Source organism: Cryptotermes secundus, unplaced genomic scaffold, assembly GCF_002891405.2.
Source record: "Cryptotermes secundus unplaced genomic scaffold, Csec_1.0 scaffold274, whole genome shotgun sequence".
In the NCBI taxonomy this organism is placed as follows: Eukaryota; Metazoa; Arthropoda; class Insecta; order Blattodea; family Kalotermitidae; genus Cryptotermes; species Cryptotermes secundus.
Window position 1 is genome coordinate 138,502 of NW_019735463.1, and position 25,494 is coordinate 163,995.

The 25,494-nt window shown below is 37.7% G+C and overlaps 2 protein-coding genes across 10 annotated transcripts in view; both read right to left on the reverse strand.

Annotated features, from left to right (window-relative positions):
- LOC111869314 (spermine synthase) overlaps positions 1-11,494 on the reverse strand; it is a 40,239-nt gene extending 28,745 nt beyond the window's left edge. Inside the window, exons 1-4 of one of the 8 annotated variants that reach the window (XM_023860734.2) lie at positions 11,393-11,494; positions 4,244-4,354; positions 2,364-2,584; positions 588-699 (exon numbers count right to left, since the gene is read on the reverse strand). In XM_023860734.2, the coding sequence (XP_023716502.1) occupies positions 588-699; positions 2,364-2,584; positions 4,244-4,304 (394 nt within the window). In that variant the 5' untranslated portion in view covers positions 4,305-4,354; positions 11,393-11,494. The other 7 variants (XM_023860727.2, XM_023860726.2, XM_023860728.2 and 4 more) reach the window with 7 other exon arrangements.
- Positions 11,495-18,041: 6,547 nt separating this feature from the next.
- Positions 18,042-25,494, reverse strand: part of LOC111869300 (protein transport protein Sec24A) — a 48,653-nt gene continuing 41,200 nt past the window's right edge. For both annotated transcript variants that reach the window (XM_023860705.2, XM_023860706.2), the window contains exons 18-20: positions 24,795-24,998; positions 22,037-22,140; positions 18,042-18,939 (exon numbers count right to left, since the gene is read on the reverse strand). In XM_023860705.2, coding sequence (XP_023716473.1) covers positions 18,828-18,939; positions 22,037-22,140; positions 24,795-24,998 — 420 coding nt within the window. In that variant the 3' untranslated portion in view covers positions 18,042-18,827. The remainder of the gene's footprint in view (positions 18,940-22,036; positions 22,141-24,794; positions 24,999-25,494) is intronic.

Here is a 25,494-nt window from a genome sequence, read left to right on the forward strand (position 1 = left end):
GCAGCACAACTCGTAACTACAAAGCATGTGCACGCAACAGGTCGTTTCCAGTTATTTTTGGGTCCCCCCTCGTGTATATATATATATATATAAACAGACTTATGTATGAAGAAAACTGCTTTCTTCATAGTCACCGCCGTGAAAGCCTCAAATCTTACAGACTTATGTATATTTGCAGAAACTTGAATCTTTAAAAATGGGTACTCAGTGTTTGGTAATGTGTCTCACTGAAGTTTTTCTTTCATCATATTCTTTTGGCACAAAGAGAGAAGTTAACATTAAAAATAAATTTTTTCTTGTTATTACTATGGGAGAGGGAGATTTTGACAATTAATGTTCAAATCCGAATGCAATCATAAGAAAAAAAAAGTTTTTTTTTTAATATTGCTGAAAGATATTCAAAGATTTACTATTAACTCACATATATCTTTATGTAATATACATGTAGGTATTTATATCGTATAATTTCTTTAAACCTTGTTGCCACATATGACAAGTGTCTATGAACTACTTTTGATGAAATACATAAACCAGAGCCAACAGGCCAAGATTAGGGGCCAGTCTGGGGTGGGCGATAACCCCATTACCTGAGGTGGTAAGGTAAACGTCGAGTGAAGCTCCGCGCTTGATCGGTGGAAATATCTTGCTGTGAGAGCTACAAAGCTTATCTTTGAGTCGTGATTCCAGTGAGCGTATCTGCTGCAAAGGGTCCCCAGACATCAAAATTCAATTATGTGTGTGACAATATCATCACTCCAATCTCTTAAACTTATCTGGCAAGTAAAATGGGAGTACAGTTATGGGCATGAAATTTGCTCTCTTATTCTGAAGGAAGAGCAATGACTGCAGGTGCTTCAGAAATAATAAATAATAATATCTGTAGGAAGTAATGATAAAGAGCTTCATAATGTGCTCCTCACCTTCCTTTAGGTGATGAAATGAACGAATAAACAGCGGGATAATAGTGGATGCAACCTTGGTGAGCACACACTGGCATTCTGAGTCTCTCGCTGTACTCTCATCCCTGAAGAAAGAGCTCACCACTGTAAAAGGTGGAACATCAAAGGTGGGAAGGCCAGTGCATCAGAGACTCTGGAAGACAACAGACTCTGTGAGTGTTGTCTTCCAAAGCCTCTGACACACTGGCCCCCCCCTTTTACAGTGTTCTGTTATCTGTCTAGGTGGAGAGCACAGCTGGAGGCTTGAAAAGCTAGCATGGGCCCACCAACATTGCACACTGTTATTCCTTTATTACTTAAACCAATTACATATCATCTCCATTTTATAAAATTAAATTATTATTAGTATAATGAAGTTTTGTTAACTGTGTTTTTGTAAAGTTCACATGTAGTTGTCGGGACAAGTGTTGTACAACGGTGAGTACTGCTTGTCCTGCTTCAACGACTGGTTCCTGGTCTATTAAAAACTGTTTTATCTTTATGCAGCATCAGATGGTAGGAGGATGACTTGAAATGATGAAATGTAAATCATGTGAAGTAAATGCATGAAACCTACTTCAAGCTGTTAGTTAAACCAGCGAATGAGAAAAATCATAAACAGAACTGTCAGGAAGTTCAGTCTTCATGCCAAGATTTGAATGTAAGATTTACCACACATGAAGGAGTGGTAAATACTAAATCATAATTGGGCAGCGAATTATCAACAGAATTAGAATCTGAATTTGTATTTTGATACATGTCTATATAAAAATAATCTTTGGACAAGTTTCTGCTTCATGCATTCTTAATGATGAAGTACCACATATTTATACATTCAATTAGAACACCAACCTCAAACATATCCCAATATATAGTAACACATTATGCCCTGTGAGGCATCAACGAAAGCTGAATATGCAGGAATAATTAATTACATTTAAATTAACTTTCTGAACACCCCCAACATAAGAGACAAGAGTGAAATCACCATCACTTAAAAAGAAAGTGTTATCATCAATCACTACTTTTAGCACCATATATCAGTGTAGGAGAACAGACTGTCACACAGTAAATGAATATGCCCAACTGATATTTTATCATTTATGATGCAGATTCTTCTTTAAATTGTTTGCAGTGAACTAGAGAGGAATGTATTTAATGGACACACACTTAAAATGAAATAGAAATTACAACCATATCGGAAGTTTAATTAAATGATCATAAATTAAATATACAGATGAATTACAATATATCAAACTAGAATTCATTTATAAATAACAATTAATTTCATAAAAAAATCATGTTTTCATGAATTCCGTTCTCTATCACACCAAGGAATTTTATGCACCTCCACTGAACTGCAGGGAACACAAACAAAAACAAAACATACAAACAATTTCACAAGTGAGCTGTGACATGTATTACCTCAAACAAAAGTAGAGGCTTCTCCTTATCTTCCTTGTAATACTCAATGTTGCATGTTACCAGGCCCTGTGGGAAACCTCGGAGAGTGACATGAGTCCCTCTGTCACCTGTCAGTAGGACAATGAAACTGCCTGCAAAACTGAACATCTGCTGCCTTTTCAATCCAGGTATGTAATTTGCTAACACTGCTTCCATGTCATCCTGTAGGCTTCTACTTTCCTCTGAATATGTAACAAAAAAGAAGTAAGAGTAATGTAAGCATATCTAAGAAAAATATAAAAACGTTATGAATTAATTATGACTACCTTCCTCTGGCTGTCAACTTCTGTGGACAGAGGCTGTTGTGTGGTCAGCACCATGGATTCCCACAGCCGTTAATCTCAGTTTTCTAGACCGAAACCGCTACTTTTCCATTCAAGCAGTTCCTCATTCATCCTCATGAGGCTGAGTGAACCCCGTTCCAGACCCACTACTTCTCAGAAAATCTGGCGGCGCCGGGAATCGAACCCGGGATCCCTGGATCTTTAACCAGGAACTCTGACCACTAGACCACTAACTTTTCCAAAAAGTGGCAGTACCTCGGATGGTATAGTTCACTTGCTGACTAAAAGCCACGGAGTTCAGTTTTTTAGTTTTTCTTCTGGCTGCCTTCATCTGAATGTACAAGACATTCAAGCCTACAAAAATTAAATTATTTAGTCTAGGGCTCAATAAATCCCAGGAGCCTGATCCTATGCCACCTAAAATATTGACTGTGGTGCCTAGTGAATACTGGAGTGTAGTTTTAAGGGTTTTCTGTTCGCATCAATAAAACATTTTGCTCCAAACATGTAATGAATGATGTTTTACAAAACAGCCACTTCAACAAGAAGTCTGTATCATACTATATTATGCTCTAATGAATATTAGGGGTCCTGTAGAGGGAACTATCCAAAGATATCTTTTACTATTGCAAGAATTTTGTGTGACAGCAGTATGTATTTTGAAACTACTAATAAAAAAAGAAGATTGTATTTCTAATCTTTCTTTGATTTCTATTCTTCATCTTAAGTTTTGGAGGTGGTGTGTAATTCCTCTAGTACAGATTCCGACTACATTGCATCCATGACATACACTCTCAAAGATCTGGAAAATCATCATACTTGTAAATGGTCACAGAAAAAAAAAAACTATTTTAAGTAGAAATTGTAGCTGTGATCACCAGACTTTTCAGTGAGCAAGACAAACTGTTCCTCATGGGCCCAACTGAGTAGAATCATTTCCCCTATTACACCTGATGACAGACGCAGCTCAAGCTTCTAAAATGTCATATAATTTAAATATTAAAGTCTAAGAACATTTTCCAACATAATTTTATAATGAAATATTGAAGACTCTCCTATGTGATTGCATACTAAAAATAAGGTAAAGCTATACGTGTAACAGGCCATGGATGCCCACAGGATTGAGATGTCGAGGCTCCCACATTTTCTAGACAATCGGCTCATAAATGAAGATGAAGTTGTCAGCCTTTATGTACCAGCTGCCTTTCGGCCCCAGGAAGATTTCTGGCACTTATTTATGTTAAAGGCTGAGTAGGATCCAGGGCCATAGAGCAGCTTGAAGGATTAGATAAATTAAAAAAAATCCAGTGACCTCATCGGCAATCAAACCCATGACCTTTGGCTTTGTAGCATAGTGCCTCAAACAACTATGTTACCACATGCCTCTGACAGAAGCTCAAATATGCAATCACCATATTGTAAACGTGTTCCCATTTATGATGTAACATTTATATTACCATACACCTTTTCCCTGTACTTCACAATTGTCTACACTTTCCAAATTCAAATGATCAAAAGCATTACAGAAAGTAACGTACAGTGGAAAATATTTCTAACCTGCACTGGTAAGTTTTGTTGAGGTCACCGAGAAATCCAGAAGAACCGTGTTCACAGCCATGGAAAACAGAAAGTGAAATTCTTGATAAGCTTTTTGTTTCTAAGTGGATCCTGGAAGAAAAAATTTACAAAGTTAAAACTTAACTTCTGCCATTCACATTAGAACTCCTTTTGTTATTTATTATTCCATAAACACATTAAGAAGTTTGGGTTTAGTCAGATCATTTCATACAAGTAGTCCTTCCTGCACAGTATCATGTGAAGTAAGAACTCTCATTAGCAAATACCGTATTTACGCATGTATAGGCCAAAGCACAATTTTCAGACAGAAATTATAGAAAAAATAATTTTCTTGGAATATTATTTCAGGAGTATTACACCCTGTATTACTAATTATGAATATAATTTTTTTTAAATGAAGTGTGATTTTGATAAGCCGCACCCCAGTTTTCCTCTTGAATTTTTGGCAAAAAATGTGCGGCCTATACACGCGTAAATACGGTACATATGGTTCAATAATATATTATCGTGGCATGTAGACCTGTTACTAGGCAACAACCATGAAACAAGCAACATACAACAGTCTTTGCTAAGTAATGACTCTGCAAACAATGGCTGCTGCTAGGGAATTGTTCAGTAGTGATCATGTGGTCACCCAAATAGACACTAATGCAAAAGTGGGGTAACTCTGGGAAGTGGTGTTCTCTGTGCAATCCATGCCGAGATGTTAAAAGCGGGACACGCATTCTAATGGCGAACTAATTGGATGATGTGACTGTGAACATTAGTGCGTGCATAATAGTGAAATGTTAGGTGTTGTCATGCACTGAATCAGAGAGTCCAATAAATCCAATCATCAATCCAAAACCAGTCTAAGTCACACTTCATAAAATTTTGACATTATGATACAATCACATTTAATACTGTATTAAGTAAGTAAAGGTATCCCTGTAACAGCCCACGAAGGCCCATACGGTTGTGAGACGCTGAGGGTCCCACATTATCTAGACCAGCCCCCATAGCCACAAAGTGCGGCCCCTCAACTTTTAGAGCTAATTGATATTAAAATAAATATTAACATTTTAGTAGAAATATTTTTTATAATGACAATTTTCCAACAGACCAGAAGACAAGAAGTCTCACAGACATAAATTAGCAGGCTGCATGAAAAGTGATTCTAAGAATTGCAGAAGGGTTTGTCCAACTAACGGTTTGTAAAGTTCGTGAAGGCCAAACTACTGTATTTCAAAAGGTTAATGCACTAAAATCCGCACAGCCTCACCACCCCAAGTATTTCCAAGAATCCCTTTTGGAGGCATAGTAAGAATGCAAGGAGGGTGGCAACTGACAGACAAGTGCAAGGGATTTCTACCTTCAAAACTAGTCTGCAACCCCCAGCCATTGTCTAATGGGCTGCTAGCAAACTTTCACTTTTATGACCACTGAGACAAGATACACCTTCCTACTAGTCTGGTAGTCTCTTGTACATTGTCATTCAGTTCATTTTCACACAGCGACGGGTGCTAATGTTACATTGTGATGAACACATAAAGGTTATAATTAAACATTAAATTATCAACTACAATTTTTCTTGTAATATGTACAGTAACTTTTAAAGGGCAATGTCACTTTAAAAAAAATTCAAGTAGCAAAAAAAGAACTACTGAAAGTGAGCGCCGTGTTTTTCAAGAAAAATGGGAAACCGCTTATTTCTGTTGTGAAATAGAAGGTAAAATTACATGTTTCATTTGTGAGCAAAATATAGGTGTTCCACTTTAGGTAATTATATTGAAATTATTCCTAAATAATAAATAGAATTAAATTTCCTTGTATCAAAATCAAATGTATATTTCTATTTTGAAGTGCGGCCCTGGACTATTATTTATAGGGCTGAGGTGGTCCTCTGTACAAGTTGAGTTTGACATGCTTGATTTAGACAATCGGCTCAAAGATGGTGGTAAGGGTGTCAGCCTTACGTGCTGGCCGCGCTTTACTCCCCAGGAAAATTATTTATTTAATTCCTGGTACTCATTTCTGTTAGAGGGTGAGTGAAGCCCAGGGCCATAGTGCGGCAGGAAGGATTAGGTCAATTGAAAAAAATCCAATGACCTCATCGGTATTTGAACCCGCAACCTTCCGACTTGTAGCATAGTAAAGCGTGGCGGGCGTGTAGGGCTGAAAACCTTACTGCCATCTTTGAGCTGATTGCCTAGATAATGTGGGACCTTCAACGTCTCACAACCCTATGGGCCTTCACAGCCTGTTACAGGGATAGCTTTACTTTTTTTTTTACTTTATTACCGTTTCTTACTGAAGGACACGTGTTCTCCCATTTGCCACCCTGAAAATGCAGTTTCCTACATCTTCAACAAAAAAAAAAGTTTTTAAAAATTAAATTACTAAAATAATTTTTTGATAATGTTGCTAACATTTGCATTTCAAATTTCCCATCCAACCTGAGGTTTTATTACACCCAAAGATAACATGTTTAGCATCTCTAAATTCTCCAAAGAATATGGACAAATACAGTAAACCATCACTAATTTGGAGGTGAGGCCATCTGGATTAAGCAATAATCCAGATTAGTGAAGCAAAAGGTAGCCCTGAAAGGGGGGGGGGGACCTAGAACCAAATAAATGGAAAATTTAACAGTATTAGTAGTGCTGATGATAATAAATAACAAAACATCACTGTAAGACCTTTATTTAAAGACTCTAAAAATCAATACATTTATTCATTAATAGAAGACTCAGAAGTTGTACCTGTTTTTGAACACAATAATGCAGGCTTGAAAAAAAAACTTTTTTTTTCTGGTCAGACAAGTAATTCATCTGCCTTCCTAAATCCCTTAATGTCTTTCAAAGTATGTACTCAACTGTGAGAAGCATTTTCCATTTTGATCTGGATTAACTGTAACCAGGTTAGTGAGGGTTTACTGTACTTTCTAGTTTCACTTATGCATTTTTCAGTTTCTAGATTCTCAGTTTTCACCAAGTGATACAACATTTTTCATTCATACTACATTTGGTATACTCTTCACTGCATTTACATGCTAAAGCAAAAGATTAATCATGACCTGAGGCCCTTGAAGGCACCCCTAATAAATTTTCAAATATACAACTTCTGTGGCCTAGTAGCACAACTGCCATATTTTCAATACATGTAGGGTTTTCAGTTTTGAAGACTTGTTTTTCTGGGTAACTGACGATGTTCTGACTGACAAAAAAGATTATGACTGCAAACTGTTAAGGATTTGGAAGGATGCAGTCATGGTTTATTTCAAGATACTATACCAGAATTCATTAAAAAAAAAAAATGGCTTCTGTCCCTGCTGTCTATAGTGCAGCCAAGCTTTCCCAACAAAAGATGCCTGCCACTTTCCCACTCCTTAATTACATGGAAAAAACGAAATATGTTACATAACTAATACTGAATGCTGGTGCCTTTGGGATCACAGTAATCTTGTAGTAACTGCTGTACAAATTCAAGTCTTCCATTCCTATAAAACAAGGAATATTTATGTGGCAATCAGTGCATTCACCAACAGAGTTTACGTCACATCTGCAGCAAATTACACAATGGATGCTGACTAGGTTTCCCCACTGTCTTGTACCATCTGTGTATAAAATCTAACATGAGATAAGACCAGCAGTTGGCAAGAAGTACCTATTTCCCAAAGATCCATTTTAATATTATTCTATCTATACCTTAGTTTCCCATGTGAACATTTCCATAATATTTTCCAACCACAATTGTGTTTGTATGTCATTTCTGTTACCAATTAGTACTAAACATCTAAGCCATAAGAATTTCCTGCGCTTAAAAGAAAATAATAATAATAATAATGATGGGAGTGGGCCCAACTCATACATTTAGAGGCCTATTTAAGAAGCTTGGCATACAACCAATCCCATGTGTATATTTGCTCTCACTGATGATATTTGTTGTAAATAACTTGGATAAGTTTCAGACCAATAACTCTGTATATATGATTAGAACAAGAAGGAATGACCACCTTCACATACCTACAACACATTTATCATCCTATCAGAGGGGTGTACTATTCAGGCTATTTAATACTCTGCCGCCATATATCTCTGTTATAAAAAATGATAAAAACCAATTTAGGTTTGTTTTAAGAAATTATTTACAAAGAAACTCATTTTACTCTATTTGCAAATTTGTCGAGCATGCATGTTAAAGAGTGATTAACTGGTCTGTGTTCTTGAATTATAAGTTGTTGAGACTCGCGTGTTGTGTGGCAGTATGTATGATGACTGTAGTTGTTATGTATCATGTAATATGTTACAATTAAATTGTATTGATGATATGGCTGGCCAATGTACGTGTAATGGTAGGGAGTGCAATTGTGCCGCATATGGTTATGGTTGGAAAGAACGTGACTGTGGTGTTTCCACAGACTATGTGGAATGTCTTGACAACCTGCGCTGTCCGTGTGAAGCCCCGGATTTTTTACTATATTGAACCAAGGACATATGATGTGTGGTCATCATGAATTTGCAATGTATGACATGTTTTATATTCAGCCCTTTTTGAAGGTGATTGGATTGATGAAAATGTAAATGTATTTATTCATATTTCATATTTATTCCCAATTCCATAGATCCAGAGGGGCTGGAAGGCCACTGGATGTGGAACAAGTCCCTTACATGCATAGTTTCAAAAATGATTGAAACCAGTCAACACAATAAATTTTCTTATACATGATCAGACAAATTACAAAAACATGCAAGATAGTCACAATATTTATACACAAAATAGTACATTTAAAAACATAAAGTTGACATTTTACAATAAAAATAATAAAAATATACACTCATAAAATCAGCAATTTCAATACTTTAGATATATTCAAATTTCAAAATTCTCATTTATAACAATAGTATTCCTCCACAGTGTAGAAAGAGTTGGTAGTCAGGAAATTCTTTAATGCCTCTTTTAGCCTAAAGGCTAATTACCCAAAGTCACAGTGTGATTTTCTTGTCTTTCCTGAGCTAACACTTTAAAATTATAAAAAGGCTAAGTCTGCTGCTTTCTCAAGTTGCCATTCATAATCATCCTACTATTCCAGCCTATGCTGCTGTTTTAAAGGTATTGACATATAAACAATAACGTAATTTCAGAAATGAAGGCATGCCTCTTTTTCTTAATTTATACACAGGTTATATAACGCAGAATGGGAAGGAATCAAGGATATGGATGAGCACTGACACACCCTACGGAGGTCCTTTCCTCAGGCTTCTTCTAGGTTTCTCCATTCCACCATGTGTTTTAAGTTAGATTAGAAATCTCAACTATAAATATATATTTTGATGGGCTTTGTACTTATAAAACCGGTTCTGAGAATGGTCTGGTTTACAATCCAAGTAGAAAGACTACCATTTTCAAGGGACTTACTACGCGAAAACCTAAATTCTGGAATAAATTTGGTACATTCTTGGGTACAGTCGGTGTTATCACAGCGAGGGTGTGTAAACCACTGCAACAATACTACATGAAAAGTACAAGTTATGAAGCTCCCCCATTATGTAAGTTCACACACTCAGCACCATCTTCAAATAACTTCCAACTTTGCACCTTAACTCCAAATGGCGCTAAAACTGCTGGATATAATTTGTTTTTCTCAAGTTTTCAAACACTGCATGATCTCCAAAACATGTCTTGTCACACTGTTCATTATACAGCCCAGTTTTAATGTTTTTACAGCATGAAAAAATTAGAATTATTGATGTTTTGGGCATCATCCACTACCTTGGTCTTCTTTTTACTGCAAAGACTGAACTCTGTCTCCATTCTCAGGTAAAAGGCTACTCAGTTGGTCCCAAATGAAAGAGCTAGAACCTATCTCCAGAGACAGGGCCCAGTTCTATTGATTGGACCAAACTGAGTAGGCTTTTACCTAAGGAGGGAGACAAATTTCCCACTTGGCATTTGGCTTCTGGAGTTCTGACAACCTCAGGTGCACAAGAAATGGCAAACTATGCCTGAAGTTACTATCAACATAAAAGTCCTAACAATTAATCTTCCTTTTAAATTTAATTATTTTTCTATTATCTTATGACTGGCCTGCTTGTGTTAGGACAAATACTATGATAGTGGGAATGAATTAATCACATATGCCAGTGGTTCTCAACCTTTGTCAGACCACAGCCTGGTAAATTCTTTTTTCTATAAGAAATGGACCTGGCAATCGAGAAACACTGGTATATGCCAAGAGAATGTGAGCAACAGAAAGGCGCCAGAAAATATCGATCCACTTTTTTCTAAAATATCTGTCTGGCCACAATTTTTTTTTTGGAGGGGGGGGAAGAAAGAAAGAAAAAATGTTTTATATAACTGTGAGTCCAGAAAATTCATTTTTCCTTTATACTTCCTATCACGGGACCACAGCTGTGGCCAACTGTCTCCCACCTGACCACTATCCCGCAACGTTTGTTCAGAAAACCAAAATTTATTAACATTGAGGGACACATCTTACAAGAAAGACCATGAATAATCAAGAATTATATTGTACATGGATGACACTAACAACAGTACCACAACATTAACGAATTTACATCATGTGATTATGGTCCTACTACCGTGGGCAATAACAGTTAAATAACAAAATTCTAAAAAATGTTACAAAACGAATTAAACATTCTGATTAAATTAAATAAATGCTTCATGACGAATCTAATGTCCCTCCATACATCATGCAAATTCTTTAAATGCCTGAAAAATTCATAAAATTAACAAATCCACAAGCTGTTCCCTGCTCAAGGCACCCTCCTCGACCATGGGCACGTCTACGAAAACATTAATAAAAACTATATTGGAAGAAATCTTTCTTTATATATATGGTACGTTCCACCTAAACTTTAGCTCCATTCATTCTCGCACAAAAGAGCCAGAAAACTCGTTTTACATTGTACTAGACGTACTAGATATCCGAATCCGAAGGGTGCTCATGAAAAAAAAAATGATTGCCGTACATATACTACAGACGCGATTCGAAAACGAAACTTCTGATCCTTCAGTCATTATTTCCGCAAGAACTGCAACCTTCGATGCTAAATCATATAATGCAATATACGACTATACCAACTACTGCTCGATTAAAACAAAAATATAGTACAATACTTTTACATTAAAATCACCCCTACAAACACCGGTACCACACTTGAATTCCAACACGCTGTAATACAACTCTTCAACAAGCAGTTACCAGCACGGATCGCACGCATGCATCCACGGAGTAGCACGGAGACACAGATAACGTAATACCCAAACTGGTGGGTCATGATCGGTCATGAGCGGTCATGAGGGTCATGATGGTGATGATAACCACAAGTCTCATCGACGAATGCGGTTATTGCACCGCCATCTTTTAATTTTGGTTTCTATGGCGGTCATGAACCTGCTGACTTCCATAAATAAGAATGACATCTTCACCTTCTCATTGCCAATACCCTATAGAACAATTTATTTCAAATTGAAAATTCTTATGTATGGTAAATTTATACAAAGAAATTTTTGACATATTTGTCTGGTATAATATTCTAATAAAGTAAAGCAGCTCTAGATAGCTGTATCAACTAGCTACCACATTGGTAGCTAGTTGATTCCAGAAATGATCCTTGTTGCCTGGGCTGCATTTTCTACACCTTTGAGAAAAGCTAACATTCAAGCATTGAATTTCATTTTAGAAAACAGAGCAAACTAGAATCATTAAGCCTGAATATTTAAACCATCCTCTCTGCAACGCATCAAAGGGAATGTTCAAGCCCAACATTGATTTCATCCAGTTCCTCTTCAGTGAGCACCCAGTGTTCATATTTGATTCATTCTTTAGTCAGTAATGACAATGATTTTTCTACATTTATTCTGAGTGTACAAATGGTTTTTATTTGGAAGTAGTATCCTTAAATATATACCAGAATCTCTGCCTTACTGTTCACATGAAATACAATACTTATTTCAACATGTAGCTCTCATGTAACATTTTGACATACAAGTAACACAGCAGACTCTTTTAAGAGAGACTTAAAATTCTTTCTGTTGAATCATTCCATTTATTCCGTTGATGAATTTATGTCTCTTAAATTCTGAAGTGAGTGTGTTATGGTTTTATGTTATAACAAATATCTTGTCCTCACTTAATCTATAAAAGAGAATGTTGGATGTTGGGTTTCTTTTGGTATTGAATTGTTGAAAGTGATACGATGTATTGTATGATTGATGTGTATGAAATTTGTAGGTAATTAAGTTTATTAAGCTTCATAGTACTGTTGACTCATGTATGATATGTATGTTATACAGAATGTCCCAGGAGTTTGGTGCCATACTTCAGGAGCACACTGAGGGTTCCCTATAGAATAACTTTGAAATAGGAACCCAAGGCCGCAAATGTAAAATAGCAGCGTTAGGGCGGCATTTAAAATTATTTCGTTTAATCTTGGCTCCTCAATGTTGAACTGCATTGCATAGAGGAACAGCCATCCACCAGCACTCATGCCAGTGCCCAGATTGTGGGGACATCAAAATCAAGTGTTTGCAGGATCCTGCATCACCAACAACTTTATCCGTATCATCCAATGCGAGTACACGACGTAGGTCCAGCTGACTTCATACCATGAGTTCAATTTTGTCAGTGGATACTGAACCAGTGTTTACATCAGCCCAAGTTCCTGAATCACATGTTATTCACAGACGAAGCGCAGTTTACAAGGGATGGTTGGTTCAACTGTTGAAACAGCCATGTTTGGGCTGACGAAACCCCCAACATTACTGTAGTTGGTTACCACCAGGCGCAATTTTCTGTCAATGTCTGGGCGGGCATCATTGGCGATCAATTGATTGCGCCTTTCCTCCTACCACCGCGACTCAATGGGCCCTTTTACAAGGTGTTCCTGGAACGTATCCTTCCGACTTTGCTAGAAGACGTGCCACTGATTGTGCAGAGGCAAATGTGGATACAGCATGACAGAGTGCTGGCACACTTCAGCATTGTATCACGAGACTACCTGGATGCTGCTTTTCATGGTCGTTGGATAGGATGAGGAGTCCCAGTGCCTTGGCCACCCTGATTCCCAGACTTGACACCTCTGGACTATTTCGTCTGGGGCCATGTGAAAAGCCTGATCTACGACACGCCTGTGGATAATGGATTTGAGCTGTTGGCCAGAATACTTGTTGCATGTGACATGATCTGTGAGACACTTGGAATATCTGAAAGGGTGCACCAAAGTTTCTTTTGTCGATGTAACTCATGCATTGAAAATGGAGGGTGCCAATTCCAACATCCACTCTAGCAGCTGAGTCTTAAGAGTTTGGAGGGGGTAATATGCCTGTGTATGCTCTTCGACATTGAGGAGCCAAGTTTAAACAAAATTATATTAAATGCTGCCCTAGTGCTGCTATTTTACGTTTGCGGACATGGGTTCCTGTTTCAAAGTTGTTCTATAGGGAACCCTCAGTACGCTCCTGAAGTATGGCACCAAACACCTGGGACACCCTGTATTAATATGTAGTAATTGACTTGTTCTATATCTAGAGGTTGTATCTCCAAATATGGATTCTCAGAACAAATAAATTGATTGATTGATGTTTAATACAATATCAGGGGCTTGGGATTATAGTTGACAGGCACATAACACATTAGCTCACTTCACAGTAGCTGTTCTGAGATTTGCTCGAGTATAGCGTAGTTGGTGAGGAGATTGAACTCGGGTAATGCTTGCTACCATTCAGTCCAGAACATTTTGTCTTCTCGTCTGCTGTCCAAAAACATAAAAATTAGAATATACAAAACTATCATTTTGTCTGTGGTTCTGTATGAGGGTGAAATTTGGTCTCTGACATTAAGGGAGGGACATAGACTGAGGGTGTTTGTGAAAAGGGTGTTTAGGAGAATATTTGGACTGAAGAGAGGTGAAGTGATAGGAGGTTTAAAAAAACTGCATTGTGAGGAGCTTCATAACTCATACTCTACTGCAAGTATAATTAGAATGATCAAGTCAAGGAGGATGGGGTGGGCAGCGCATGTAGCACGAATGGTTGCAAAGAGGAATGCATATAGGATATTGGTGGGAAAGCCAGAAAGAAAGAGACCACTGGGAAGACCAAAGTGTAGGTTAGTGGACAATATTAAAATGGAACTTAAGAATGTTGCTATGACTCAGAATAGGGATGGAGGGCTCTTGTGAACACGGTAATGAACCTTCAGGTTCCATAAAATGCTGGCAAACTCTTGAGTAGCTACAGATTTGGTGGCTCCTCAAGAAGGGCTCGGCTCCCCTTACACTGTGACACTCCTGCATAGTGGGTCATCAGTCTGCAGGCAGTGGTCAATTTCTTCCAGGGCCCACCACTGCTCTAGCTCCATTTCTTTGGCTGGCAGTGGTGCCCTATGACTAGATGCCAGTCCCCATACTGCTTCTTCAGTGCTGACAATCTTCACTGTGGCCTCTTCTTTAGGGACCTCCTCATGCACCGCTATGGACTCTTATCTCTACAGAGGTTGACTCCTAAACTCTCCAGACAGGTCTCCCTCTTTTCTAGGCAGGCCTTCATTTCCTTTCAGTCAGTATCTATCTTGGCCTTCACCTTTTCTAGACAGGCTTCCGTTGCTTCTCGGCAGGCCTTATTCTTTTTTCACCAGGCATTCATATTGGCTTCCATCCTTTCCTTATGGGCGTCCATCTTGGCTATTATCTGTTCTAGCATGGCTACTATACATCTGAAATCTGCCATAATTATCTGTTACTAGTGTTCCAACTCAATGATACACAATTCACTAAGTTCAACACTTCAGTACAATCTATCAATCAATCTAATCCAATCCCACTTCTGACACCGGTTGTCACATGTAGAAGTGTGACTCTTGACGGGGTTTTGGATAACTAGATTTATTGATGACTTATGGATTGTAACTACACATAACTATAACAGTTTCACTGAATTACACACTCCAACTATCATTGTAACTATAGCATACATAAATTCTTCTGTCTTCATTAGTCCTTTCCTGGGAACGCGTTTTAACACTGTCAACTTACACCCTTACCATCTGGCACATATCTCTTAACCCCACAATTGCACTCGAAGAAAGAGTCGAAGTTATGTTATGACTGATGATCAGTTGGCCAGTCTGTCTTGGAATAAAGCACCCATCTGGGCCTCAAGACCAAATCTTTACTACTGTCAGACAGTTTCAGGTTTGTTGATGAGGGGCACTCTGTCTGATGAGAGGATGGATCTGTCGTTTGCCAGAGTCTGCACTCAGTCTTCACTTTGTCCTGCTTGTAACTCTTCAGCACGGACATTAGAAAAGCCCGTTACCAACAGTTCCTTTAATGTTGCAAGTTCATTTGTTGTTGTGATGTGTTTGTTTGTGAGCAATACCCAGTAAGGGCTCTTGCATATTTGCTTATCTTGCAGTCACTGCCTACTAACGACTCTACACGCTACAGTATTCTCAGACACAGCACTAGATGAGTGATTAACCATTTTCATTTAATTTCCTCCTAATTCTGATATTTTAAAGGCAGTCAGAAATAAACTGTCATTGCATAACAAGACAGCAAAATGTCATTTTTGAGGCAAACTGATTTCAGCTTAAAGTAAATGAAGCAGGGCAACAAGGCTAAATATTAAATTCGCTTAGTGGCGGGTGGAGTCCAACTGGGTCCACTTGGCATGGCGGCCATTGATTGGCCTATTGTAGCCTGCTCCATGTGATTATGATGATGGAGAATTTGGTGGAATGAAGACTGGCTGGGGAAACCAAAGTACTCTGAGAAAACCTGCCAGTGCCACTTTGTCCACCACAAATCCCTCTTGATCAGACCCGGGGTGCTGCGGTGGGAGGCTAAATATTCAGTTATTCAGTATAGAGGGGGTGGGTTTCCCCATGCACCACGACTAACAGTCTATTGTACGTCCCCCTTTAAATTCTACTGTCACCATACCCTACCGATACTGGTGCCCGCTACCTCCCCTTTCTGCCAGCGAGGTCGGCCCCCTACTGGCAGTGGTACACAGTAACTCTCCCCTTTCTGCCAGCGAGGTCTGCCCTCTACTGGCATTGGTACTTGATAACTTCCCCATCTACCGGAGGCACTGGAAACTACTTGGGCGGGAAACGTTTTGCCTAATTTTGCTCACAGGTCTCCTAGAGACATGATGATCTTTTACGTGCCGTAAATCTACGACACGTGACCCACGGCTTAAAGTCCCTCCCGGAAGACTTGATCCCTGAATTTTTCCACCCTTAAAAATTCCACGACCTCTGCTGGGTTTGAACCCGTGTACCTTGAGTCATGAGGTGGGAACGTTACTCCTAGATTATTACTTTAAAGTGAAAAGATTAATCAATACAAATTTAAATCACCAATATATAGAAAATTGACAAGACAAGAATTCTTGGTTGAACAGTACCTATATACAGAATAAGCAGAACACTATGAATGATCATGGTAAGGCTCCACACATTTTAACCTCAAAGCTAGATAGAAATAGAAGTAAGCTTCAGTCCCCAGCCCCAGGGGTATAGGCACTATTGCCCACTAGGTGGAACCTGGGTGGGCCAGTCTGGATGTAGTGGCAAAGAGAAAAAAATCTTTCACCTGCTGGAAATCAAATCCAACCATCCAGTCGTGCGAGTTTTCAGTATGGCAATTACTTAGCAAAACACACACACAAAAGGGAATAATGCTGTCTCATGCAGTCTGGTTATCTGTATGATAACAACCTCGCTGGCCTTGATGTTTATTTGATGAAGATTACAAGCCTATTTTGCAAATATAATCATACAATAGATAAAATACTGCAGTCATAAATTATTTTTCCATACATTTTGTTAAATACCACATTGAAAAATGTCTCTGATAAAGTTGTACATTTTAAAGAAATTTATAATTTACATTATGTACCAAATTTTTGTATGATAGAATATTTTTGAAAAATTTAGTAAAGTTCAATAGTAAATTAGAGATTACCTATACTGGACCCATACATAGGTTGGCTTTGGCCTAATGTGGAGATACAGCTCTAGCCTTTCATAATGTTTGACACTATATGAAGTTGAGTGGCTAACAGCCATGTCCTGGCTGCTTTACCCATAGTATGGGAAGCTGGGTGGAGTTCTGAGACAGTCTGAGCATGGTGGCCCCCACTAAACATTGAACTCCAAACTTACCTGTTACCCAGCCTGCAATCTGAACTACCTAGCTCACAATGAATGAATACAAATTTTCCCTACAACTCTCACTGCAGACCCTGTCAATACAAAATTTTGTTGCATGTACACGACTTCCCAACTGAACTTACACATTTACTTTACATAATTTGGGTAAAGATAAATAGTTCTTAAATACTAGATAAATACAGCCTTACTGCATAAAGGATAAACAAGTTCCTGTGCTTAACTAATTAAGCACTAAGCCATGAAGATATATGAGTGGATGTATAGAGCCACATATTCTTGACTTCAGCTCTAGTTAAGAAGTTGGTCCACTTCGCACCCTGACTCCGTTACCCATGGGGAAAGAGTTCCTGGTACCCACTGGATAAGAGCCTGGGTAGGCCCTAGAACCAGTTTGGACAATGTAGAGAGGAGAAAAATCCATCCTTAGGTTGTCGAGTCCATAGCCAGTCGCTATGCCAACTGCACTATTCTGCCTCTTGTATTACATAAAATAGTAGTAAAACTCAGGTTTCACAATGAAAAGAGTGGGAATTAATAACTGATGGGTGACTTAAAAAGAGGTTTATTACAGTAATTTTTACTCGGAGACACTATACACAATCTCAAGTTTTTATTTCTCCATTTCTTGCTTTACCTAATAATACACTTATCACTCAAGTTTTATATAACAACTTTCTACAGGTCATTAAAATAATACCAGTTTTAATTCTAATGAAGGCATGTAAAATTCTGTCAGTAAAACTCTGTTCAATCAATGCAAAGCCAAAACATAGATTTAATCATTCGTCTCGAGTTACACTTGTTCACCGTGTGATGATTACAGTATATTACAAAATTATAAGCCAATAACAAATGAGTAAAACCTTGTAACAATATCATCTGACCCCACATTACTTGTTTTCAGTATCTCACATGCATATGGACACATGGGTGAACACACATACACAAGCAGTTCACTTTCTTTACCGTACAGCACAAGCAGTAGGCAAAGTATAACAACTGCTTCAAATTTATGTATTCATCATGTGGCCATGGCAATAAATAAATATGTATATTATTACACCCAAGTATATAACAGAATGATCACCCCAACAACTGCAAACGTTTTTATAATTCTGAACACAGCCATTCAAATTAAAATGAACATTCTGCAGGATCATATGTGATACAAGATTGTGAAAAAGAATGTCTGGAACAGATCAAGAATTGTTTTACTCTTTCCTTATTCTAATGAACTTTCGTTTTTCAATAAGAAGTGTGTTGCTACTTCAGATTTCAAATGGCAGCAACTATTTATGCCCCTACAATGTGTGTACATATATATATATATATAATATATTTATTTTCAAAAGTCACATATTTTCTACTGTGTGATCACTTCACATTTGCCTTGAGATGCTGCAAGAATTCATAATAAGATAGTGCCGATTCAGAACGATCCTCAATCAGTCGCTCAATGAACTTCCCTCGGTAAAGGCTGTCATCCCTGGAAGGCACATTTTAAAATAAATGTCTGTTAAGAAAAAAGGCAAAGCTTATTCCATAAGAGCTATGAATCAAAATAGTTACAACAACATGGAAGAGGATTAAAAAAAAGTAATTTAATCAAGGAAATAAGTCTACATGCCCAATGAATAAAAAAAAAAGTCAAACCATACAGGAAACAAGTACTTAAAAATATGAATACAGCTTCCACCAAAGTAGGAGTTAGGACTAAGCTGTAAAGAAACAAAAGCATTACCATCATCTCAGCTTAAACAAAACAAAAATGACTACATAAACTATTATAAGTATAGATCTTGGTGCTAACTGAGGTGAGTAGTTAGATTCATGTTCCAGCTGCTTTATCTCCAGGGAATGTTCTTTCAGAATTGTATGCATAAAAAGGCTGTTGCAGACCACACTGTTTTCAAAACTAGGCCAACTAGCTACTAAGACTTTCCTGTAAATCAATTTCTGTAACACATAGTTTAACATACAGTGAAACTGTGGTAGAATGAAGACTTCACTAAAAAAAACAAACACCACTGAAACCATCAATTTCTTAACATTTATGTATGGAGAACCACAGCACATACAAAAGGCTTAGTTCTGGCACAGTCATCATAACCTGTGATTCATAACTAGCCATCATTGTCTTTCCATGATTTCTCACACCAACTACACTTGCAGTTTCACTTCTGAACTTACATACATGGTCTGTCCAGGTTCTGTTAGGACTCATTTTTTTAAATTTTTCCCTGCAATGCAATCTGTTGGGGAGTTGTAGTGTTAAGATTTTTCAAGTTTCAGCTGTGGCTGTCTATAATTTCAAAGCGCAAGCATTGCTGCTTCATGTGTTCTGACCTTGAATGTTAACAGACTGTTCTGACGCGCGTCGGAAAATGGTGGCTGAACAGAAAGCCAACATCAAATTTTGTCTGAAGTTAGGCAAAACAGCTGGAGAAGCACATAAAATGATGAAAAGTGTGTATGGTAGTGACTGTTTGAGTCACTCGAACATTTTTCGATGGTATGCTGTATTTCGTGATGGCAGAGAGGTCTCTGAAGATACTCCACGTGCATCAAAGCTGAGAACAAGTCGCACTGAAGAAAATGTGAAAAAAGTGACCTAAATCCTTGCATCAGACAGATGTGTTTCTGCAAGATTCATCGAGGAGCTTTTGGGAATAGCAAAAAGTACTGCGCATCAAATTTTGACCAACGACTTGGGCAAATGGAGGTCCGTGCGCGGTTTGTACCGCACGCGCTGTCAGGCGATGAAAAACATGCCAGAGTGGAACACTGCAAAGACATGTTACAGTCGGCCCAAAGTGATACAAAATTTACAAAATTGATTGTTACTGGTGACGAGACATGGTGTTTTCAATATGAGCCTCTCACAAACCAGCAGAGTGCAGCGTGGTTGAGCCCGAAGAAGCCGAAACCAAAGCAAGTGCGCATGCAAAAGAGTCAAGTAAAGACACTGCTAACCATTCTCTTCAATTCCAAAGGAATCATTCACAAGGAATTTCTGCCAAAATGTCAAACAGTGAATTCTGATTATTATCTCGGAGTCCTCAATCGTTTGTGGGTGAGAATTCTTTGAATGCGACCTGAATATTGAGAGCAAGGTTCTTGGTCGCTCCTCCACAACAATGCCCCACCCCACAAATTGATGACTGTGTGCGATATTTTGGCCACAATTGGGATCACAGTCCTTGATCATCCTCTATATTTGCCAGATTTGGTTCCACCAGATTTCTGGTTGTAGCCAAAAGTTAAGTTGGTGATGAAAGGAGACCGTCATGACATCATCCAGGACATCCAAAGGGAATCTACTGCAGTTTTAAATGCGATTCCATGAAAGGAGTACAGTGACTGTTTTCAAAAACTTTTCAATCGGTTCCAGCTATGTATTGATTCAGAAGGAGACTATTTTGAATAAAGAGAGTGAAAATTAGAAAATAATTCATGTCTTGTATTTTTTATGAACACAGTCCTAACAGAATCTGGACACACTGCATATGACTAGCAGGCTGCAAAGGTGCCATTAACCCACCCACTCGGCCTCAGCCCGTCTATGAAAAATTTCACATTCCAGAATTTGTCAGCATATAATACACCAAAGCAAACTAGTGTTGTTCATTTCTTTCATGAGTAATTATTGGTAAAATTTATTTCACACCTTGATCTCTAACTATGTGATGAAGTTAATGTGATGAGACCTGCCATAGGTGTAAGCACAATAGATGGTGCAGATTCTATCCAGATATTTTACAAACAGGGTTATTTCCATTACTGAGTGTGGTAATGTAAATGTGTTATTTGATAAACAGTTACAGATTCATGTACAGTCTATATTCCACTACAATACCATGCATTTTACAGCTAAATATAAACATTCACTCACACCATCACTTAAATACTTAATATCAAAAAGTTGCATGTATTCAAATGATGGCACAAAAGACAACTAGTAATGTAATGTATGTACAGGTATATAAATATTGGTGCACTTTAAATTATTGGGTGTGTTATACCTGTTACTCAAGTTCAGTACAGGTTGATATATTTATTTTCATATGAATGCACATGAAGCAAACTACATACAAAATGTGGATAGGACTTGTGAGGACACAGTGAACTGTAAGCAGAATATGAGGGACACATGCTTGCAGGCATGCAGAAAACAATGGATGGGACATCTGCTTGTAAAGGATGACTAGTCAGCTGTAAACAGATGAGTTTATGAAAATTGTAAGAAAATATTTCAACTCTTTCTTTCAGATAGTGCTAACAACAGTGAGAATGCTAAATTATTCATTATTTTCATATCTCCATGATAATCATTTCAGAGCAGAAAAAATACTACTGTATCCATATTATTATTTAAAACTTCAAGGCATACTGCATTATAAATAAGCAAAGTTAGGGGCTGAAATTGCAGTCACATATAAAAATGATTTTCCATTAATATGAATATCTGGAACAAGAAGCATTTTTTTAAGATTTCATAAAGTCTCATTATATCCAGGTCCCACTAAATATCAACGAATATTGCATACAACCCTTAACAATTATGTAAGTCAATAAAATATTACCTGATCACTTGGAGCATTGTTGGATATGGCTTCTCATTCTGCAAGTGATTCACAAAGTTTCGCAACCTTTCTGACTCTGGGCTTTCTATCTCAGGCAGTTCATACTAAACACAAGAAAGAAGCCTTCAGTAACAATGACAAGACCACTTCCATCATATGCAAAACAAGTCTATTTATCAGTAGTCATAATTAATTTATTAATGGTGAATTACTTTCTAAATTAAATAAATAATTTTCCTGTGGAGTAGTGTGGCCGGTGCATAAGGCTGATAACCTGACCGCCATCTTTGAGCTGATTTTCTAGATAATGTGGGACTCTCAACATCTCACAACCCTATGGGCCTTCGCGGCCTGTTACAGGGATAGCTTTACTTTTCTTTTTGATTTTTTAAGATAAAAGTAAGTAAAAGTAAAGGTATCCCTGTAACAGGCCGTGGAGGCCCATAGGGTTGTGAGATGCTGAGGTTCCCACATTTTCTAGACAATCGGCTCACAGATGACGGCAAGGTTGTCAGCCCTACACGCCGGCTGCCCTTTACTCCCAAGAATATTCCTGGTACTCATTTCTGTTAGAGGATGAGTTGACCCCAGGGCCACAGTGCAGCTGGAAGGATTAGGTCAATTGAAAATAAATTCAATTACCTCATCGGGACTTGAACCTGCGACCTTCTGGCTTGTAGCATAGTTCCTCAACCAACTATGCTACTGCGTGCCCCAATTAGTTAAGATATAGAACTTTAAACTACTGATATACTGGCTTTAAAAACTACACATGTTCACTGAATTCATCATATGCAGATTTATTATTGTCGTGAATAAAGATTTTACTTTTAACTTCAAGGCCTGAAGTTGCACTGAGAAGTATGCCCCCAGTTTCAGTTTGTTACCTAACTGGAACACAACTTGCATACAGTGTTTCTAGTTTTATGTTACAAACTGACAAATTTATTAATTATTATTAAGTCAAGAGCAAGTACAATGGCAACAGCACTGATGATGATACTGATGGCAATAATTCAGTTAAACTCACTGGGCAGAGCACTTGCCAACCCTGTAAGGGTAGGCNTCTCTGATGTAATTAAAAATGTTTTAAGCTGCACAATATATAAAAATAACATGTGCATGATTTAGGAAAATAAAAACACAAATTATTAATGAACCTTAATTATATCTATGAAGTACTTTTCTGTTATACTGTATGTTTGTCATTTAAAGTCATCTTTCTTATCACTGCATACAAGTATATATATGACAATTAGACTAATAACACTTTCTGGGGCTGCAGCTCTCTCTCTGGGAAATGCTGGTCTACAACATTACTACTACAGAAATCTGCTTCATGTGAATGGAAATTTAGCTTAATCATAGCCACTACACTATACAAAGTAGGACACAGGATGTATTGGCACTGTTGACATTTACATGCATATACCGATCATAAGCTATGGCTTAATGTTCTGGGGAAATTCGCCCCACAGTTTAAAAATATTTAGAATGCAAAAAAGAATAATAAGAATTATGATGGGCTGTAGGAGCAGGGCTTCGTGCAGGAATTTCTTTAGGAAGTTGGAAATTTTGCCTCTTGCATCACAATATTTTTTTTTTCACTCATGTTGTTTGTGGTCAATAACAAGGATCTCTTTATTTTAAATTCAGAAAAGCATAATACAGATACAAGACAATCAAATAATTTTTATCTGCCTATAGTAAACTTTACAGTTTACCAAAAGGGAGTGTACTCTATGGGTATTAGGGTGTTTAACAATCTTCCTCCACATATTAAAGATATATCTCATAATCCAAGGAAATTTGAAGCCTGTTTAAAACATTTTCTTTATACACATTATTTTTATTCCACTGATGAATATTTTCAATTTAAGGCTATTGCAAGTCAATGACATACCATAGAATTTATATATATATAGTTTAATAAATTATGTTTATTGTCACCAAGCTTTAAAACTACAGTAGAACTTGGTTATAAAGTCATCAAAGGGACCTAAAAATAGTGTCGTTATAACCGAAATGGGCACTTCCACAGTAGCCTTATGTTAGTCACGTAAAAATCTACCAAAAACCGAGTTAAAATGTTGCATTTTTTAGTGAAATACGTAGTTAAGTACAGACTAACGTAACATTAACGTGGAATTGCCCAAATGTGTAATATCAAAGACATATTACAGCGCTTTTCACTGACAATACACACCGCACTAATACTGTATATTAAAGGTAGGCCTACTCACCAAATTACAGTAGATTACATCAATTGTTGTGCCTCACTGTACCTAGATACGAGTACAGTAATCAGTTATCTTCATCTGTTTCCTGTTACTTTCCCAATACACACTTTCTAAATTACGTTCAATGTCCATATCAGAGAAATTCAGGAATGAAAATGACGTTACATACGAGATTGATGCATTTGTGCATGTCGTACTAAGCAAGGTATAAAAACAGTTGCTTTATGAGGAATTAGTTCGTACCATTGAATATTTGACGCAATAGACAAGGTGTCGCAGAAACCGATGTTGCTATAACCAAGTTTTACTGTATTAGTAATAGAACTTTTTATATTTGTCATCATTTTATTTTATTCTATTTTTTGGCTTATTTGTCTTTTATATATGCACTACTTGACATGTTCCATATCCTACCTGTTTTACTGTGGGTCTATGGAATGTAAAATGAATGAATGAAAGAACAATCCAGAAAGCATCCTAATAATTCATAATGGCGTGTAATTGGTTGACTGTCTTACCATTTCTTCTGGTATGTGAGAAAAGGATGGGACACCCAGAACAGCAGTACAGAACTGAGTGCTGATATTATGACCAACATACATCATCATGTGGTCACCAGCATCCATAAGGAAGGCTCCATTGGAGTTCAGTTTCTCTGCTGATAAATGGAGACGTGGAGGCTGAGGAACAAGGGTGCCCTCTATATCTACCTCAGCACAACTCTGCATCATAAAAAGGAATCAATAAAACACAGGAAGAAATTAAATTCCTTGTGATCAAGTGTCACATACCCATAGGTACTGCACTCCACTCCGTGAAGGCAAAAATGCGAAGAAAAAAAATTGCCATTCTTAACATTGAGTTTACTGACATCTCCTAAACAAAAGAAACAAACTCTGTAGCCTGTAGTCCACAAGTGAACTATACCGACTGAGCGACTGCTGCTTATCGGCGAAGTTAGTGCCAACTTTTGGGGACAGAGGGTGTCAAGTGGTCAGCACAACAGATACCCACGGCTGTTAACCCGTTGCCGTGGTTCGTCGTGTATGTTTCGTCAGGGATTTAAATCGTCTGGGGGGGTTCGACGTGTATGTTTCGTTCAGCTGCACACCTATGTTATAACGCCCATAATAATTGATGGTTTTGCTGTAGATTGTTAGATTTTTCGCTGGCCTGTTGTCAGTAGAACAGAGTATAAATAAGACACGACTTTATCTG